At 43.1% G+C, this 21,643-nt stretch overlaps 1 protein-coding gene across 1 annotated transcript in view; it reads left to right on the forward strand.

Moving 5' to 3' along the window:
• Window positions 1-21,643, forward strand: part of LOC137624548 (mitogen-activated protein kinase kinase kinase 4-like) — a 242,614-nt gene that overhangs the window by 183,862 nt on the left and 37,109 nt on the right. The window contains 2 exon segments of the mRNA XM_068355436.1: window positions 12,762-12,949; window positions 14,102-14,270. Of these exon segments, the coding sequence (XP_068211537.1) occupies window positions 12,762-12,949; window positions 14,102-14,270 (357 nt within the window).

Genomic DNA, 21,643 nt, shown 5'->3' on the forward strand with positions numbered 1-21,643 from the left:
CCTACAGGATTGAAGAATAAAAAGGGGCAGTGACTTGTACACTTTTCTATCCCTAGGGGTTAGAACCCTTTCGTTAGAGTTCCTTGATAGCGGAATCTCTTTATAGTTAATACTGAGGGGAGGTAACACCATTTGCTTGCAAGGGATACACAAGTACTCCCACTATCCGTTTTCTAGCTTACTATCCTAAGCTATTTTAGTTAAAAGATTACTTTTGCATATTGCTTATCAGTGAGATAATCGATTGTATACTCATTCTGCTTTCCTTTCTTTACAGGAGGAAACCCCAGGATGACATATGTTGCAGTCTTCTGCAATATCAAGAGTATGTACTTTTATGGTCATAATACATGCAGGTTTCATGCCCCCTGCAATATTATTTCCGAATCCCTGCATTATTGGAACCCCCAAGTTTGCAATATATGTCGGACCTTAATGGCCGAGGGTTTCAAGAATCCCAAGTCGATGGAGTCTAGGGATGCAGCTTGTAAGAAACTACGCAACTGGGTGAGAGAATTCCAGAAAATCTCTCTGGGACCATACCTACCTAATGATAGGATGCGTAGCTTACTATTCCTGAAAGTAAGTAAGGAAATAGTAGTGCCCCAGGCACGATTTACACCTCCCTGCGGCTAGGTAGCCCTTGGGATGGAGGGCAGGAAGCCTCCGCGGGAAGAGGTGGACAATGTCGTGTCAGAATTGCTTCCGGTGCCGGCTCTAGAGCCACTAACATGAACATCCTCACCCTCTACCCCTCTATTAGACAAAATGGACCAATTATTGGCCCATATGAAAGGTCTAATAGAAAACTTAAGCAAACAAGACAAAAAGGAGGAAGCGAAATTCAAGATAGAGCTCTGTGAAGCTCAACTTGTCGCTCCCCAAGGGTCATACAAACCACCCAGAGACCAAGACCTTCCGACATGCTCTAAAACCAATCCCTGGAGGTTTGCGGAGCTTATGCCGATTTTAAACAGCAAACTCTACATCTCGGAGAAGATGGGTGCTGTTCCTTTGTACGAAATCCAGTTTTGGCCAAGCTTTGATGCTTTCCCTAATTGCCTCATTCGACTGAGGCATGAACCAACGTCAAGAAAAGTAACGGAACTGAAGGAGGTCATGATTCTCGACCTTGATAAGGCACAGACTATCTTGTCAAGTAGCCTGAGAAAGGCAGGTTACTCGGTGTCGAAAGTGTTCACACTAAGTAACAAACGCCCTTCCTTTCTTGCTCCTACTTCAATATCATTCCCCTTTATGTGGAAGGCATTTAAATCTGTTGCCAAGGCAGTGGAGGCAGGTAGACCATGTCCTGCTCTTGAGGAGTGCAAGCCTCTGTCACCAGCCTTTCCCATGTAGGAGAAGGATTGGAGGAAGTCCACTTAACCTTTTCAGTAGGAAGACTAGATGCGGATGTCGCTAGACGACATTTTAGCGAGAATCTGAGTTTCTTTTGGGCAAGGAACAAGAGACAAAGGAGAGACTTGCAGCCTCCCTATCCCCAAAGAACTGCATAGAGTTGTGTTCAGCCTATCAAAGTACCCCAGACATGCTCATGGTCTTGGCCAAAATGCATATGGCCACATTAGTAAAAGACCTTTATGCCTTTATGAAGGCTATGAGAGCCTGTAGGGAGTTTGTGTTCGCTGCCGCAACAGTGAAACACGAAACCAGGAAGCTAATATCTTCCAACATCTGGGGTAGAGACCTCTTTCCAAACTAGGTAGTTAGAGAGGTGATTAAGAAGACCACCACGGAGAACATAGGACTTCTCCAAAAGTGGGGCATCTTTTCAAAGATAAAGTCTTCCACGGATGTGGGTCCCCAACCTAAAAGGAAGACGGAAAAGTCTAGAAATTTTCCTCGGGCTGTTCAACAACATCCCACAGTTACGATGACTCTGGTGCCACAGGCAAGCGGTGGAATATGTAAACCTTCTGATCAAGCGAAGCAGAGACGATTCTGGTAGTAGGGAGGTTCCTTTAGGATTGCTGGACCTTCGATCCTTGGGTCCAAGGCCTAATCAAGATGGACTAGGATGGAATAGAGATATGCCTCCACCATCATTTCCTCAACTCTTCCTACACTCCAACCCCCTCCTGAAAGAGTATACCTTAGAGCTCTAGAGCATACAGGTGGAAAGGAAAGTATAGTCCATCGAATTCCAGGGAAGGCTGTTTGGTGTTCACAAGAAGGACTCAAGAAAACTCAGAGTCATTCTGGACTTGTCGCCACTCAACATGTTCAAATAAAACAGCAAGTTCAGAATGTTAATCCTTCTGAACATATGGACCTAATTTCAAAAAGGGGTGTTCGCAGTCTTGTCAGACCTGAAAGATGTCTATTGGCAGCTTCCAGTCAGTCACCCCCTCTCCTCCTACGTTGGATTCTAGTTACAGAGGATAACGTATGTCCTAGGAAAGATAATTGTCGGACTAAACACAGTCCTAAGTATCTTCACGAGATTGGTGGACACAGTCACGCAAAAACCAAGCGTAGAAATGGTTCAGGCAACAATGTACGTGGACGAAAGGCTGGGGTGGGCAGCACCCAAGTGGCTGGTCTATGAGCATCCAAGGAAGTGTTCCTGTTCCCGGAACATTGGGGATGCAAGATAAGCTTCAAGAAGTCTCGATTCTCTCGTGCTCAAAGGCTTCAATGGTTAAAAAACCATTGAAACCTGTGGTCACACCAACTCTCCTTTCCCTTGGGGATGTAAAAGGAGATCGTAAGGTCGGTCAAGAGAATATGGTAACCAGTCAGGATTCCAAGACGCTAACAGGGAGGAGGTCTGAACTCTCTCCAGTTTGCAATAGTGACAGACCCAGTGCTAAGTGCACAGCTGAAAGATGCATTAAGAGTCTGGAGAAGATACGCATCAAACGCTCGGAGAGATCTAAAAGGACCGATATCGGTCTTTCCCTAATCGCTCTCCAAACAATGGCCAAAGGCCAAAAGCCTATGGAAGACCGTGCCCTTACAACTACCCCGACTATTGAAGATCATCCGCATGGATGCCTAGTCGGAAGAATGGGGTACAGTATTCACTCCCATCAGAGGAAAGTCCAAGGGATTCGGTCATTTCTATCCGAGGCCATGTTGGTCCTGTCAGGGGTGGGGAAACTCTCCATGCAGATCAGACCACCTCAGGCTGATCTGGGACATCGAAGCGATAATGAGACGTCGGAACCGACAAGGCTAGAGAGCGTTTCATATAGTTTAGGTGATGTTAGCCATCCATTACCTAAAAGGATGGCACCTATCAGCAGTTCATGTACAGTCGATCCGCAATGTGACAGCGGATGCTCTACTCGGGCTCAAGCCGATAGAGTATTAGAATGGTCTACAGACGCAGACCTATTCTCTCCCAGATGGGATCAAGTCCCCGAGCTGCAGATCGACCTCTTTATCACGAGCGTCATCAAGAATCTACCTCGATGTGTAGCCCCATACGAGGATCCTCTAGTGGAGATAAGACATCATGTCTCTAGTATAGAAGGGATGGACTCAGGAATTCCTGTTCATCCCATCCAATCTCCTGCTGAAGGTCCTCAACATGCTGAGATACTTCCAGGGAGGAGTGGCTCTGTTGGCTCCCAAGTAGCCCAAGAGCGACCGGTTCCCTTTAGTGAAGGAACTGAGGCTGAGGCTGGCCCCAGTTCTGAACCCAGGACTATCTCAGAAGGTTCAGAAGTTAATTGCCTTCGATTTATCACAGAGAGCCCAAACCCTTTATTTCAAGATTTTCTTGCTCTAGCGGTTAGGAAAAGATTTGGGATCTCAGAAGGCAATATAGAATTCTTAGAAGAATACAAGTCTAAGTCAACTAGAAGACAATATGAGTCATCTTGGAAAAAGTGGGTTGCTTTTGTAAAAGCAAAAGGACCGAAAGAAATTTCAATGAACTTCTGTCTGTCCTTCTTTGTCCAGCTTCATAATCAAGGTCTGGCGGCCAACACGATATCTACGTGCAAGTCAGCCTTGACTAGACCTCTTCTATATGCCTTTCAAGTGGATCTGGCAAATGAAATCTTTAATAAGATTCCGAAGGCATGTGCAAGGCTTAGGCCTGCAGCACCGCCAAAGCCCATCTCATGGTCTTTGGACAAGGTCCTACATTTTGCCTCATCTGTAAACAATGATGATTGTTCCCTCAAGGATCTAACCCAAAAGGTTATTTTTCTGTTCGCTATAGCCTCCAGGGCTAGAGTTAGTGAAATAGTGGCCCTATCTAGAGATGAGGGCCACATTCAGTTAACAGAAGCGGGAGAACTGAATCTCTTAACTGATCCAACCTTTCTCACCAATAACGAGCTACCCACTAAGAGGTGGGGTCCCTGGAGAATCTGCCCTCTGAAGGAAGATGTCTCTCTATGTCCTGTAGAGTGTCTAAAGCTCTATCTTCGTAGAACTTCAGACTTCAGGGGAGGACAGCTCTTTAAAAGGAGAAACCTCTGGATCAAACTTATCCATAAAACAACAGAGGGCGAAGCTCACCTACTTTATTCGCAGATCAGATCCTGACAGTACTCCCGCAGGTCATGATCCGTGAAAAATTGCTTCATCACTGAACTTTTTTCAGTATATGGACTTTGAGCGTCTTCGCTCATATACTGGATGGAAATCATCCAGAGTGTTCTACAAACACTATGCTAAGCAGGTCCATGAACTGAAGCATTATGTGGTGGCGGCAGGTAGTGTATTAAAACCTGTCGTCTAATTCTGCGATGAACAGTTAATTGATTGGGAATGTCAATTAAAGGGAGAAGGTGTCAGCACCTTTAGTGTGATCCCCTTTTAAATGAGTGTTACCATGGTGACACTAAATCTGTTCAAAATCTCAGGTGCGGAATTATACAGATAACACTCGTGCCGTGTGTACGTAGTACACAGTGTCGATAGGATATAACATGTACAGAAATTATGAAGGAAAATTTTATTAAAAACTTTTCTTCAGTCTGAGAGTGGCACTCATCATTTCTTCCCTTTCAAAAAGAGAAAATAATTTCTGTATATGTCGCATGTATAATTCCTTTATCATGCTACATTTGTTTTACTTGTTAATTCATTTAATCATTTATTAGAAATAAATGTCTATTAGAATGTAATTGCATCCTAATTCACCCGACAATTTGCATATTTAAGATGCCAGAGTTCTTAGACTTACTCATGTAAGTATACTTCATATCATTGTATGCTTGCAAACAATTGATATAATGGTCGCTGACATTGTTTCGGCAATACTGTATATACAAACCGTGAGACCGTTTGTATACCCAGTGTATACTTATGTTTGTTCATACAATATATGCTGACCTTGAGGCCCCTTTTCTACCGTCTAGAATGACTCTTCCCTGTAGGGGGCAGGAAGCACTAACATTGTTTATGATTAGTGATGATGACGGATAACGGTAACGTCATCTGTCTCAAATGGTCCAGATGACCATAGAAATATTGTCCCAAGGTTAAGGCACTGATAAAAATCCACAGATGCATTAATGCTCTGGTATGCTTCAATCAGGACGACATGGCTTGAGCCCAAAAAATGGATTTTGAGTGAAGCGAAAAATCTATTTTTGGGTGAGATAGCCATGTCGTCCTTCTTTTCTAAAGAAAAGATCTTCACAGAATCCCTCCCGAAACTACTGTATCTACAGCACCATGCTCAATGCTACAAGGAATGTCCGCCATCTTGGATATGGCGCTGTTGTGATACTCAATAGTAGTATGGGAACTAGGGTAACCTTGATACGACTCCCCTTCTAATTTTGCCACTTTCCCCCTCGAAGCGTAAATGCTATTCGGGGCGCAGATTGCTATGTGGCGTGTCAAGAATACGTCCCCTGATATTATGCGATATCCTTGAGAGAAATTTTAAGGATATTTGCGCCAGGAGTTAGAATTCTGGAGACCTAAAGGTAAAATTCTCTGTGAATATCACTGTCGTACATATATCCCTTAGGAAGTTACTAATAGGAACTTCCATCAGGACGACATGGCTATCTCACCCAAAAATAGATTTTTCGCTTCGGTCAAAATCCGTATACGTATATATATATATATATATATATATATATATATATATATATATAGAGAGAGAGAGAGAGAGAGAGAGAGAGAGAGAGAGAGAGAGAGAGATAGAGAGAGAGAGAGAATATTGTTTCTGGTACCTTAAATTTCTATCAACCTCTTGCCATTCATTATTGCTTAAGTCGCCAAAAATTAGTGATGTTAGTAAAAAAAAAAAAAAAATATGTTCATTCTCTCCGAAACACGTGACCGAAACTGATACTTATCTCTGTTCACATTGCGCGGTAGGATACGTATACCTTTCATATGTTGGAGATTTCTTCCAAACATATCCGAGCCGTACGAAAGACGAACGAAAGATGAACGAAGACCCAACCGTATAGTGTGAACACCCCCATTAGTTTCTATGTAATAATAATTGACGAACGAAGGCCGTACGAAGACGAAACTTCAACGAACCGCTCAGTGTGAATCAGCCTTTACACAGTATCAAAGCTGTCCCTACCCTTCTCTCTCATGATAAAGGGTTTTGACAAAAGAAAACCTATTTCTGGGAGGTGCTGTGTAGTCTCCAAGGACTTTCCTGTGAAAGGCTAGAAAAGGGAGTCCAACACCGTACAGCATAAATAAAAAAGAAATCTTGTCTCCCCTGCCCCAGGGGCAGTGTATCCATGTGCAAAGCACGTCTGAGAGGTATGACGTACGTGTATTTGTTTACGTGCGGTTCATATGTACGTTGTGCTTTTACAACGTTCTTTTGAACTTTATAGCAATGCTGAAGTTACCTAAGGTCAAAGAAAGAACAAGAAGTAAGCAGAGAGCAACCAAAAATTTAATAAAAAATAAAGGGAAACATCTATATAGTTAATATTATACTGTATAAGCACCAATGTGTTATAAGCTATCATATTTTTCATTTAGTACAAATTTAGTTATCATTATTAGTCTCTCTCTCTCTCTCTCTCTCTCTCTCTCTCTCTCTCTCTCTCTCTCTCTCTCTCTCTCTCTCTCTCTCTCTCTCTCGTATTTGAATTTCTTGACCAACCAGGGTACGCTATATCAGTCATTTAGGTCAGCAGAGGGTTAAGTGTATTGTAAATGCAATTTTTTTTACATCGTGGGTAGAACTGGAGACACGATCAGCTTTTTAAATTAAAGAGGTCATTGGAATACGGACACCCCCTGTTGGAAGGAGCTTTTTGGTCTGGGCATTTTTAAACAAATTACAGTACTCCCTGAGGATGTCCATCTCTGTAAGTAAAGTGTTGGGTAAACTCCAGACAACAGGTTACGAGAGTTGAAGTGTGAAGCGTATGTCTTCTCTGAAGAGTCTTTTTGCTTTTGGTAAAAGTAGGAGGCCCAGGGCCATGCAATGCAAAATGAAATTGATATGGTAAAGAATCTAAATTTGATATTCAATCAAAAAGAGATATAAAAAGGAAAGGTAAACAACCTAAGGGGCCCAGCCAGTATGCCAATATATGGGGGTATAGGACAAAAAAACAAAAAATCCTGGAAAAATTCACTGAGCTTCGTATGACAATGGAGAATGCGTCACAGCCGAGCAACCGACAGAAAACCCGAGCCAATCCCACAATCTACCGGCACTAGGGTTGGTTGTAGGATGATGGCCAAGGTATGTGATGGCTAGGCCATCACTAAAGGACAGAGAGGGGAGGGGTGAGGGTCCTGTAGGGTGTGGGACGAGCCGGCAGTAAAGCCAGTCCTACCTCACCTAACGAGACTCCGTTCCAGTATTAGAGCTATCCCAAGGGGCCAGAGAATTCAATTCCCTAGCCTAGGGTTAGCCCAATACAGATAGAGATTGGCAGCACCCTCGCTGCTATCTCAGACAGAAGGAACGGAGTCTAGTGTCGGAGTCCCCCAAGCAGTAGAAGAATTCTATTCTTCAGCTCAGGTTCTGCCGGCACAGGACTGTCTGCTAGGACACAGGGAGAAGGTATCATATCATATAATGCCTTCAGGTGTGGCCTAGGGAGGTCTAGCCTCCTGCGTCGCTAGCTTAACCTAGCCAGGGAATTAAATTCACCTTGCTAGTCGGCAACCGACCACAGAAGGAATACTCTGAGGTTCTGACTAACACCCAAAACCAGCATCTGCGGTTATAGGGAAGGACAGAAACACCCTAGCCTAGTTTTACCCGAATGCAATTCGAGGTAAAGCTGACTAGGGTTCAGCCTAGGCTAACTCAGAGGGAGAAGAGATTGCTCTTAAATCTTCAAAGGAGATTAGTATCACCCTATAAAAGACTAGGAGGTATCAGTCTCCACTTAAATAACACGATACAAGAGCAATCGGGGACATATATGAAAGTATACTAAAGCCCCTAGGCTAGTAGCCTATAGGCGGTGAGAATCAGTTACCTAAATCACCGAAACTCTCTCGTATACTATCATTGGAAGAGGAAAATTTATGCAGGAAATATCTTACATCTATAGAATATTGCCTAAAGCTTCAATAAATTACCACACAAGGAAAAACCATATATCATGAATGAAAGTCAAAGGCTAGACGCCTAGGCTAAGAAGCCTAGCGTAGTGAGGATCAGTTACCTAAATCGCCGAAACCACGAATACTATCGGCATAATATAAAATTTCCTAGCAATGAAAGTTAAATAGCTAAATTTATTAAAGCGAAGTATACCGGGAAGGTCGTTCTGTCTGACTAAATGACTCTTGTAAATCGAACGACAGCGGCCATGACGCCTCCGGTTAGGCAACAGCTCTTGTTATGTTAATTGAACCTTGAATAGAGGAAAAAACTGGCAAGAGCTTACATTTATACAAAGTAAAGATAATACTCAACTTTCCAGAGGCAGATGAGGCTGGAGAAAGCATCATAGCTAGAAAATAATCCAAAAATAGCGTGAGAGCACTGGGAAAACACCGAGTAAGGCCGCTACAAAAGAAGGAATAACAAGATGGCGCCTGGTCATGCCGTCATACAGGTACTCAACAGTAGGAGTAGAGCGTGCCTTAATAATGGCTCTCCTTCAATTCTTGACACTCCCCTCTCGAAGCGAAAACGCTATTCGGGGTGTAGATAGCTATGTGGCGTGTCAAGAATACTTCCTCTGATATTATGCGATATCTCTAAAGGCGAAAGCCAGGGATATTCGCGCCAGGAGTTAGAATTCTGGATACCTTAAGTAAAATTCTCTGGGATATATCACTGTAGTTAAATATAACCTAGGAAGCTACTGTAAAGGAACTTCCATCAGGATGACATGGCTACCTCACCCAAAAATAGATTTTTTCCTCTTTCTGTACTTTCATAGTTACAGGATAATTAGTATAGGTAACTCAATAAACCAAAAGCCTAACATATAATAAATTGTGAGCAATGGCATCTGCATAGATTCCATGAGTCACAAGACGAAGTATTACGTAATAATTACACCCTTCGGCTTTCAGTGTGCTAGCACAAACCTCATAGAGTACTGTACACATTTGAGTTTGACCTCTGACATTCACTCGTTTTTGCCTTTTTTTTTTGGTTTTGGCTAGAATTTCATCATGCTAAAGAGGAAAAGACAATTTCAACATCTCGGTAACATGAGGAAGAAGAAAATTTGCTCTAATAAGAGTTCAGAAGTGGGCAATATCGGCAGTATTAGCAGAGTTAGTGAAGGAGCAACCATCTTGCCTAAAGAAGCAAGATATTGAGCAAAGGGATCATTATGTGTGACTAAATTATGATAAATAACATTGTTTTGGTTTATTAATATCCTAAAAGGAACATAAAATTCATAATAATCATGATTTATTATTATTGTCTTTGTAAAAATACAAAGAAAAACTATGAATGTCCATATCTCAAAACTATACTTATTGACCTTCAAATTCTATCTTCTCCCGTAATTTTAAAGATATGCCAAAGAGGAAAAGACATTTTCAACATCTCTGTAACATACGGAGGAGGAAAATTTGTTCTAATCAGAGTTCAGAAGTGGGTAATATCGGTGATATTAGCAGAGTTAGTGAAGGAGAAAGATGGTGAAGGAGCAAACGTCTCCCCTAAAGAAGCATGATATTGAGCAAAGGATCTTAATTTATGATAAAATTATATGTAATATTGTTTTGGTTTATTAATATCCAAAAAGAAATATAAAATTCATAATAATCATGATTTATTAGTAGCGTCTTTGTAAAAATACAAAAATAACTTTGAATGCCCATATCTCAAAACTATACTTATTGAACTTCAAATTCTATCTTCTCAGTTTTAAAGATATAGCATTGAAATTTGGTATATAACTTGGAAAGACATTACAATACAATAGAATAGAGCCCTTTCTTCCAGTTTTTGTTTATTTTCTTCTTATTTTTTCCCTTAATTTATAAGGGTTTATTTATTTACCTTAATGAAAAAATTCATACCTAGCAAAAAAATTACTTTTAGAAAAAAACTATTTTATTGGAGGTCTACATTAGGTCTGTATAGGGTAGTAATCCCAAGTCTTAATAGAGAGGAAAAGACATTTTCAACATCTCTGTAACATACGGAGGAGGAAAATTTGTTCTAATCAGAGTTCAGAAGTGGGTAATATCGGTGATATTAGCAGAGTTAGTGAAGGAGAAAGATGGTGAAGGAGCAAACGTCTCCCCTAAAGAAGCATGATATTGAGCAAAGGATCTTAATTTATGATAAAATTATATGTAATATTGTTTTGGTTTATTAATATCCAAAAAGAAATATAAAATTCATAATAATCATGATTTATTAGTAGCGTCTTTGTAAAAATACAAAAATAACTTTGAATGCCCATATCTCAAAACTATACTTATTGAACTTCAAATTCTATCTTCTCAGTTTTAAAGATATAGCATTGAAATTTGGTATATAACTTGGAAAGACATTACAATACAATAGAATAGAGCCCTTTCTTCCAGTTTTTGTTTATTTTCTTCTTATTTTTTCCCTTAATTTATAAGGGTTTATTTATTTACCTTAATGAAAAAATTCATACCTAGCAAAAAAATTACTTTTAGAAAAAAACTATTTTATTGGAGGTCTACATTAGGTCTGTATAGGGTAGTAATCCCAAGTCTTAATATTAGGTATCAAGGGAAGAGGTAAGAATTTGAAAAACACTCATTTAAAGGATAAATTGCCCTGGCATTGCAAAATCGAAGGTCAGAGGTAAAAAATCCTATACATTTTGGAGATGTCCCAAGTCACCTTATTAAGTGGTATGAATTTCAAATTCCTGTCCTTGAAAAATGCCATTAGCGGGGCGGGGCGGCCTCCTTGAGCCCGTCCATGTTTCAAAAATTTTTGACAATGGCGATCAATGCCATATGATTCAGAAAATAAAACTAACACTTACTCAATTGTCAGCATATTTGACAAAAAATTTGAATACAATTTACAGTTGGGGCTTTTTTGGCCTATTGGAATCGTCCCTGCCTGGCGCTTGCCAGACTTGGGTTTGAGTTCCGCTCAAGCTTGATAGTTTCTGGTAGTGTCTACAACCTCACTACCCTCTGAGTCATCAGCAGCCATATCCCGGTCCCCTGGTCTTAGCTTGTGTGGAGAGGGGGCTTGGGCACTGATCATATGTACAGTATATATGATCAGTCTCTAGGGCATTGTCCTATTAGAGCTTGGGTAGTGTCACTGTCCCTTGCCTCTGCTATTCATAAGCAGCCTTTAAAACGTGATTCCTGTTACTGATCCTAATCGTATTCCAAGATACGTCACTTCATAAAAATGTTAATTCTATAACAATGGATATGTGGATAGGGGGTGGAGGCAAGTTGATGAGCAGGTAGACTGGTCCCAAGCAGTAGTGTTGGTTCTTTTGGCCATGCAATTATGACATAGTAATGACATCACCTATAGCAGACTGTTTTCAACATTGGTGGTGCGGTGTCAAGTGCTAGAGTGGCTGAACTTTAGGCTCTCTTTTATAGACACTGAGTCCTTGCTTTGCACACTGATACATTGGCTCTAAGAGCAGGGAAGACAATAGTTCTATGGTATTTAATTTGTATTGAATTCCCTGTTCTAGCCTTTCCCAGAAAAGTCCTTAGAAACCACACCACACATTAACCCCAAAAATAAGTGACATTTGTTGTTATTCTACAGTTGGTACTTGAAGATGGTAGCTTCTTGTCACCACAGGCTAGAGTTTTGATGGACTTATCTCTTTGTTGGTTTTATAATTGTAGATACAATAGGTCCTGAGGTAAAACTTAGAGGTCAGATTGAAATATTTTTCTGGGGGTAAAATCTCAGTTCACAGGTTGGATTTACCCTGGTGGGTTTAGGTTGTTGAAGTCATGCCAAAACTTAATGTACTGGGATTAATAATGGCATGAATTTTTCTGAAAATCAATCTAAGAACTAATAATGCAGTTCTAGTGGTGACAGATTAGTGTAGTCAAAAGGAGAATAGTAAATACAGTATCAGTTTTAGCATAGAAATTGAAGATGGCACTTTTTAAATGGTAAAGTGCAGATTTTAACATAAAGAATTTCATTTACATTTTGAAGGTGGCATTAAAGATGTTTGGCTACTAGTGAAATGTTAATATCATTATGACAGCCATTTTTGGTAATTGATATCATCATGTAAAGCAAATTGATGAACATGTATTTCAATTTTGTATATTTTAGTTTTTAACTTGGCTATACAGTACTGTATTGAAAATTTAGTGTGAACGTATTAAGTATCTGTTATAGTAAAATTACCTTTAATTTTCAGGTGCGGGACGTTTTGGAAAAGTTTACACAGCTGTTAATAATAACACAGGGGAACTCATGGCAATGAAAGTGTTGCCACTACAACCAAATGATCATAGATCCATCCGTAGAGTAGCAGATGAGCTGAGGATCTTTGAGGGAATTAGGCATCCCCATCTTGTTCAGTGCTATGGAGTGGAAATCCATAATGTAAGTGATTGATATTAGTTTTTACACATGTAATTGAAGCAAAAGAGCAATTGCTTGTAATAGTACTAAGGCTGTGGATATAAGGATAGCATCTTGTTGTTAAGAATTATATCATAAGCAAATGGGTTGCATTTATGACTTCTTTTGTGTTTGTTGGCAATTTCTATGCTTGCTATGAAGATGGGGTTGGATTCCGTTTCTCCTAGTGATTGGCATGGCCCAAGAGGCTTTATTTTTCTTCCTAATCTGATAAGAATGGTTGATAATTGCCTTTTTGATCCACTACTACTACTATTATACATGCATATGTGATTTGGGTGAGAGAGTAAGCTAGCGAGTTATACAGACAATGCTAATGATATTTTGTCAATCATATCTCTTGAATGTAGATAAGTGGTTGCTGATTCTCATACATATACCGTAATTAGCTGAAATTAGTATAAGATGGAAAATATGAATTGTGAAGTTGAACCTTAACAGAACTCTAAATATTAATGTTTCCATATTCAGGACATTTGTTCACCCTGGTCTTATTTTTTTCATGTAGTTCATAAAAATTGTAGGTGCCATTCTTGACTGCAAACTCATTTTCAAGAAACACATATATTCCTTGTATTCTTCTGTAGTGCACAAGATTTGTATATTGATGAAGCCTTACAGGATCTTTCTATCATTCTTTGACAAATTTGTTTTATTAGACTTTACTGTATATCATAATGGAGACCATTCTTTTTTTCAGATCTTCCCAGACTTAATTATTTCCCATGTAGTATTAAATTTTAACAAAAAATATAGTTTCTCCTTTTGTTTTCAAAGGTTCATTATCACGCAACTTTCTAAAATGTTCTGTTCCAGATGTAACTAAATTATAAGACAACTTTATTGTTTTTGTCTTTTAGTTTAATTGTTGAAACTTGTACATTTCAAACTGTCTGCAAATATATTTTCTACTGATTAGTGTCATTTAAGTCTTATTTAGTAATATAATGTTTAATTTTATTTGGTGTGTAATTTAGTCTGTACTCGGTTCATTACTACTAAAATATTTTTTGCTCTACTTGGCTGATTTCCAAATCATGGTATATTATAGTAAATGAAATTTTTCATACCTGTAGGTTTACAGTAGAAGCTGTTAAAGAATATTTTTTCCAGGACGAAATGTTAATGTTCATGGAATATTGCGATGAAGGAACATTAGAGAGTTTGGCCATTAGCACAGAAACTGGCATTCCAGAAGAACTTGTGCGAAAATATACCAGGCAGCTACTGGAGGCAGTGAATGCCTTGCATGAGAAAAATATTGTTCATAGGGATATTAAAGGTATGGAGAACATTACTTTTCTTTGGTAAATATCAAAGTTTTTCCTTTTTATATGGCTCAGCAGTATGAAAAATTGCATTTTAATAATAAAATTTATTTGTATACTCACCTGATAGTCATATTGCTTCTCTTAAGAAGCTTGGTTTTATCCACATATTACTTTTAATACTGAAAATTTCCTGTTGCCTTTCCTTTCAATAATCTTATGTCTCTACTAAAGTAATGAGACAATCTGGCAGTTGACGGCAATAACCAAGTCTCAAAGTCAAAACTATTCCCTATCCTCTTGACACTACAAGTCAGTGGGGAGGAGGATGAGAATTTATATGAACATCAGGCGAGTAGATAAATAACAAATTTTGTTATTGAAATTTATTTATTTCATCCTTATGTTCATACCGCTGACTCCTGCACTGATAGAGGTAGGTGGGCAGGGAAGGAGAGAGATTTGTAGTTTTTAGAATAAAAATAATGAACATTCTAGACTCTTCTGTAGACTAGTTTATTAGTAACATACCTTCTCTAAATACATTTAGAAATGTGGGACTTGGGTTATTTAAAAGAAAAAAATAATTGATAGAACCCAAAAATGTTATAAGACCATATTACCAATAGCCACTATAGGATCTAAAGCTCAGCAATCTTGATAAGTACACCATGATTCTTTAAGATGTTATTGAGCTTCCACCCAAGCCCTTTCAAAAAAAAAAAAGATTTCTTTAAAAATTAAGAGATGTAACTATGCTTTAAATATCATGAACTCTTAACTCTCAAGTCTTTCATAAGGCTTGGATTCAGTTCTTTGCCAGCCTCCGTTACCCAACTTTTAACAAGAAATTACATTGCATTTTTCTGTTAGAGGTCAGATTTTGAATTCTAATCCCACTAAACAATTTACAAATACTTGAACTTTTAGTGTTGTAAAACGGCATCCAAATAAAAAAAAGACAGGACAAGTTCTTTCAATACTAAAAGGCATATTCACATCGGCTACAATACAGTGGTCATCGGTACTTTTATAGATTTACACTACAGTAATCCCTTACCATATTGTAGTTCACTTATTGCTCCCTCAGTATATTTCAGACTTATTTATATGTATATAATTAATTACATTAAATTGTGTTTCTGAGAGCAGGTAAGTTTTATATTTTTCATTAAAAATAGTAATTTTTAAGCTTAGATTTATAAAGATAATGAAAAATTATGAAACAAAAAATAATGAAAAAAATATACCATAGATTTAAGTATCAAAATAAATATTCCATTGTTTTCAATACAGAATATTGGTAGGTAGAATGTCTTTAGGAGCCTATGATAGACAGTTTAGAGGGTCTTGAAAACGATGGTGGATAGTCTTCGTGCAGTATATGTAGAATGTATGGGTTAAGATGAATCATCTCTGAAATTGTTTGCCTAAGAAGATTGGTTCTTTACAGTAACCTTCTGGGACACTGATAATAGAGGCCAAAGATTTGCATACCAATCCTTTTGTGGCCAAACTGGGGTTACCAGCATTATCCTGATGTTTGCAGAAATTATGAACTTATCTCCTGCTGAATCATGGTGAACTGTGGAAATGCGTAATGATCCAGATTTGATCAGTCTTGTAACATGGTATGTACCATCCATGCCAAGGGATTCAGAACTGATGATGTTCAGTGATGCTGTTGTAAACAAGTCTACGTTTGGTAGTCCCCACCACTTCAAATCTCTAAGCATTCTGTAATATAGAATCTTTAGAGTTCGAACCAGAAGTGACTATTACTAATTGATTTGTATTCCCAACCATTCCAGTAACCTATGTAACCACACATGTTGAACCCAAATCCTTTCCAATGAATCACTTAAAAACAGCTTATCATTCGGGTATAAAAGAATCTTTAACATTTGAGATGGGGGGCCTCTTCGAGATGAATGCTTGAGAGGCTGTCCTGAGACAAAAACACAACCATGTAAGTTGGTAAATCTTTGACCCGATGATGAAATGAAGATTAATAGGAATGAGAAAATAAGCATATATCTCCCCCAGAACTGTCAAGGGTGCTTCCTTGGAAAACTTTGTGGGAATATAACTTGAGGTTCAGGGCATCTATAGAACTGGCCTCTAACTTATGATGATTTGATGACTAGGAATAACCTTATGTAAAACCCCAGAGCAAAGCTCAAGACCTCTATCACATGTCCCAGTAATGTCACAATTTCTATTTATGAAATTATGCCTTTCCTGTATATACTAGATATATTGAGAAGGGGATTTGTTCCTAGGGCAAGTGAGGTTTAACTACATCTAGCACCCAGGACCAGGGCTCTTTCAAATGTGATACAAGTGGGAAAGTCTTCCTCTTACTGGGATTTGGAAGGAAGGATTGTCATAATGTTTTCTAATATGATCTTCAAATCCTGTTGGCAATTCAGTTGGAATGTTTACTTGACCAGATTCCTGATATTTTAATGTTTTAATACTATTATGAAAGGAATTCCTTGGAGACAATTCTAAGGCTATTGAAGCTTGGGTATCCCTAGAAAGCCACTTGGGTAATTACATTTACTTTTAATGACTGTTTGTTTCAACACGAAGTACTTACCTCGAATTTCTTTCTTAAGAGTATCTGGGATCTCCTCCCATCCGACCAGAGTTTTGTGTAGTTTACCGTAAACCCATTTTCTATGAGGGGTAACCTCAGGCGGAGTGATACGCGCCCTGAGGCTAACCCCGGGTCAGAGAGCATGCTTGCTCAGGTCTCGACCTCCAGTAAGTTCTCTGGTCGCGTCGCGATATCATCTCGCCGCTCTCCTTATCCCAGTGTGACTTGTGTGTCCCCGACCCTTTGTGTCCCACGCGCTTCCCACGTGTTCCCTTTGTGCTTTCTCTTTGTGCTTTCTCTGCGCGCTTGTGTCTCTTAGTGCTTCTCCTTCATCATGGAGCATCCTCGCTGTTGTCCTGGGCCTATGGCCGGCAAATCGGGTGGAGCGTTCCTATCGTATTCAGAAGTTGACCCGCACTCCTTGTGTTCATCGTGCAGGGGCAGCGTGTGTTCCCCTTCCGACACGTGTCCGGAGTGCGAGTCGTGGAACAAGGTGCAGTGGGTGCGGTATAGCACCAAAAAGAAGAAAGCGGCGAAGAAGTCGCCTAAGAAGACCAACGTCCCTTCCTCCCTTGCTTCGACGAGCGCCTTGGCGGTCCGAGCTTCTCTCCCAACCTCCCCTACTCAGAGTAGGGGACGAGGTAAGTCTGTTGCGGGGAAGAGGCCCGTGGCCCTTCCCCAGGAGTCTGAGCTTCATGACAGTGGGGTTGTGGCGTCTTTTCAGGCGAGTGAGGGGCCTGAGGGAGGGGCGGGAGTGTTTTTGGGAGATGGTGACCTGGTGCCTGCAGGTCACGTCTCCTCTGATGACCCCATGTGGGGTAATAATACTACTAATTTCTCGCCAGCCTCTTGGGCATGCATTTCAAGTGGTTCAGCAGCCGAGGGCGACGTCGAGAAGGAGCTTTCCCCGCCGTCGGACCCCACTGCTTGGGTTCCCCCTAAGACGCCCTTCAGGTCCCCGATGAGGATGGAGGATGACTTCGGGACCTGGGCTCCCACGGGACAGCCTCCTCGCTCCTCCCCAGCGCCGTCGGCCGTCTTCCCAGAGGTTTTTCTGCAGGCGTCGTCGTCCACGGAGCGTCGCAGGAATCCTCCTACATCACCGCGGGAGGCGAGGCCTTCGAAGAGGTCCTATAAGTCGTCGGTCTCATCAGTGGAGGATCCTTCCTGCTCTTCGGAGGATGAGGCGCTGAGGAAGCTCAGGAAGCGAAAGGGGAAGTCCCGCAGGCAGTTGTCGCGCTCTCGCTCCCCCTCGAGGTCGCGCCACGAGAGTCGTCGCCCAAGATCCCCCAGGAGCAACGAATGGGTGATGGTTCACCGAGATAGACTTCTAGAGCTAGCTGCAGCACCGGGCTCCTCAGGTTGGCGTCCAAGGATGGGCTCCCCGGATAGATACTCCTGTGGCAGCAGCGGCACCCGACGGAGGGATTCCTCATGGCAGGTTCCAGTTGACAGGCATAAGACCGCGAAGGTTCCGACTCCATCCGCCCAGCGGAGAGAGTCGCCCGTTCGGTCTGGCAGCCGAGTCCTGACCTCCAAGGGCCACCTAGCTCGGCACGAGCGCAGCCCTCGGCCTTCCTCAACTGGCATGCCCGCAGATTCGAGGACCTCCAGGAGGGATGTTAGACCCAGGATGGAGGCCCCCATTCCGACGGAGATGCCCGTCCTTCGTCGGGAGCCCCCGCGGGAGCGTCGGTCCAGGACTCCCCCACGCGCGAGGTCCTCCGTCGGGGTACCCCCGTCACTTGCACCAGCACCCCTGTCGGAGGAGCTCGACGACCATGGAGAGGGGTCAGCAGCGGAGGTATCAGCCTATCGGAGAGTGATAGGCCTCATCAGAAGTCACCACAGGCTGGACGTACCGAAACCCTCCTCCGAAGATGCTTGGCGTTCCAGCCTAAATAGAATAGTGGACGCCCCAGTCCAGTAACGCCCCTTCTTGGCCGTCCCTATGGCGAGGGACGTTTATTTGGGAAAGGCTCACGTGGACAGGATCGTGGCCAACCACGCTGAGGCGCCCAAGAGCCAGAGCTCCTCCAAGCTGCTCCAGGGCCTGAACTCCCAGAGCAGGTTCTACCTCCCAGAGGGACAGCGAGCGGGCGCCTGTGGACTGGAGCCAGCACTCACCGTGCTAGGGCAAGGAGCCTCAGAAGAAAGGGCGTCCACGGCTCCGATCTGCTTCTCTCCTTCAGAGGTGGTCATGATGGAGGAGATGTCGAAGGACCTTGTTAACGTCTCCCCCTGGTTAGACTGGTGGGCCGCCACCCTGGTGGGCGTTCAGTCGTCCTACGACCTGTCAGTTCCGGAGACCCAGGCCTTGCTCAAGGAACTCATCAGCTCAGGAGGCAAGGCCCTGAAATTCTTGTCTTACCAGTCGTTAGTCATGTCCGCCAACTGGATCCTACAAAGGAGGGACACTGTTTTGAGCAAGATAACTAGGAGGCTGCCGGACAGAGAGGCCAGATCTCTGAGGAACCTGACCCTGTGGGACGACTCAATCTTTCCCCCGAAGGCAGCGGAGGAAGCGATGGAGAGAATTCGGAGGATGAAGGAGCCGTTCGAGACCAGGCCCCACCCGGTCAGGAGGCCGACGTTTAGAAGATCCTCCGTCGACACGCCTCACCCTTCTCGGCCCGCTCCTAACCACCCTAGGACAGACAACTCGGCGACAACATGGTCCCAGTCGTCTCAGCCCTCCCGTAGGGGATCAGCTCCGAACCAAACCGCCTTTAGACCATCCTTCTCTGCATCCAGAAGAGGCCGTTCAGGCCGCTCATCGAGGAAGAGATAGGGAGGGAGGCCCCCTACTCCTGCCAGAGCCTCAGGTGGGGGGATGCCTCAAACTTTTTTGGCAAGCATGGGAAGAACACGGAGCAGACCCGTGGACCGTGACAGTTCTGAAAGAAGGGTACAGGTTGCTCTTCCTAGTGGACCCTCCTCCTCTGATACCAGATCAGCAGGCGGAGTGGCTAGCCCCCAAGGATCCCTTGAAACAGGCAGCTCTGCAGGGAGAGGTCTCAGCGATGTTGGCGAAAGGGGCAATGGAACCTGTTCGGGACCCAGGTCCGGGGTTCTACAGCAGGCTGTTCCTGGTGGAGAAAGCAACAGGAGGATGGAGACCGGTCATAGACCTCTCAGCCCTCAACAAGTTCGTCTGCAAGACGGACTTCAAATTGGACACTCCAAAATCAGTCTTGGCGTCCTTGAGAGAAGGGGACTTCATGATGTCGGTAGATCTCAAGGATGCCTACTTCCAGATCCTGGTTCATCCCTCCAGCAGGAAGTACCTACGGGTGAAATGGGAGAACCAGACGTTGCAGTTCAAAACCCTCTGCTTCGGGTTGTCCACTGCCCCCCAAGTCTTCACAAGGGTCTTCACAACAGTCTCAGTCTGGGCACACGAACAGGGCATCCGCCTGATTCGTTACTTGGACGATTGGTTGCTACTTTCAGCCTCAGAGGAAGTAGTGAAGGAGCAAGGCGTGAGGTTACTGCAGTTCTGCAACGTTCTGGGGATCACCATCAACCTAAAGAAGTCTCAACTGATATCCTCCACCAGGACGACCTACCTCGGGATGGTTCTGGACTCCCGGTTAGTGAAAGCCTTCCCCTCCGCAGACAGGCTGGACAACTTGGACCAGGTCCTCCGCCCCTTCCTGATGGACCAACCCAGGAGGGCAAAGGACTGGCAGAGACTAATAGGCCATCTTGTGTCTCTGGAGAAACTGGTCCCCCAGGGCAGGCTAAAGCTCAGGGAGGTCCAATGGAACCTGAAAGAGAACTGGATCCAAACGGATTCCCCCCACAGAGTGGTCCCGGTGTTTCCGAACACGAAACGGGTCCTGGAATGGTGGAACTGCAGAACGAACACCCTCAAAGGGATGCCCTTTGCAGCCGACCCTCCGGAGATGCTCCTGTTCACGGACGCGTCGAAGGAGAGGTGGGGTGCTCATCTCTTAGGAAAATCAGCAAGAGGGAACTGGACAGCCCTAGAGAAGTCCCAGCACATAAACGTTCTAGAGTTGAGGGCAGTACAAAGAGCGTGCCTGGAGTTTGTACACCTACTCCGGGGAAACACCGTAGCGTTGATGTGCGACAACGCCACGGTAGTAGCTTACATAAAGAAGCAGGGAGGCCTAAGGTCGAAGGAGCTATGCGTCCTCACTTTACAACTTCTGGAATGGGCCGAAGTGGAACAGATAAGAATATGAGCGAGGTTCATCCCAGGGAAAAGGAACGTCCTCGCCGACGGCCTCAGCAGGATGGGGAAAGTGGTAGGATCCGAATGGTCTCTACACCCGGAAGTAGCCAGGTCCGTCATTCAGAAATGGGGTTCGCCGGTGATGGACCTCTTCGCAACAAGGCTGAACACGCAGCTCCCAGTGTTCTGTTCTGTTCCAGACCCAAAAGCGGCGTTCGAAGACGCCTTCCAACATCCGTGGGACAATCTCGACGTGTATGCTTTTCCCCCCTTCGGGATGCTCAGGCAGGTCCTCAACAGGGTGAGAAAGACGAGCAACCTACAGATGACTTTGGTAGCGCCCTGGTGGCCGGAGAGAGAGTGGTTCGTGGACCTAAGGGAACTAACACAACAGCCGCCCTGGCCCCTTCCGGACAGGCCAGATCTTCTCCGACAACCACACTTCCAAAGGTTCCACGAAAATCCACGGTCCCTCTACTTTCACGCGTGGAGGTTATCGAGCGTCTCCTGAGGAGGGAAGGCTATTCGTCGAGTACAGCAACGAGGATGTCGGGCTACCTGAGACGGTCATCGACAGCTGTATA

Source organism: Palaemon carinicauda, chromosome 31 (assembly GCF_036898095.1).
Source record: "Palaemon carinicauda isolate YSFRI2023 chromosome 31, ASM3689809v2, whole genome shotgun sequence".
Classification (NCBI taxonomy): Eukaryota; Metazoa; Arthropoda; class Malacostraca; order Decapoda; family Palaemonidae; genus Palaemon; species Palaemon carinicauda.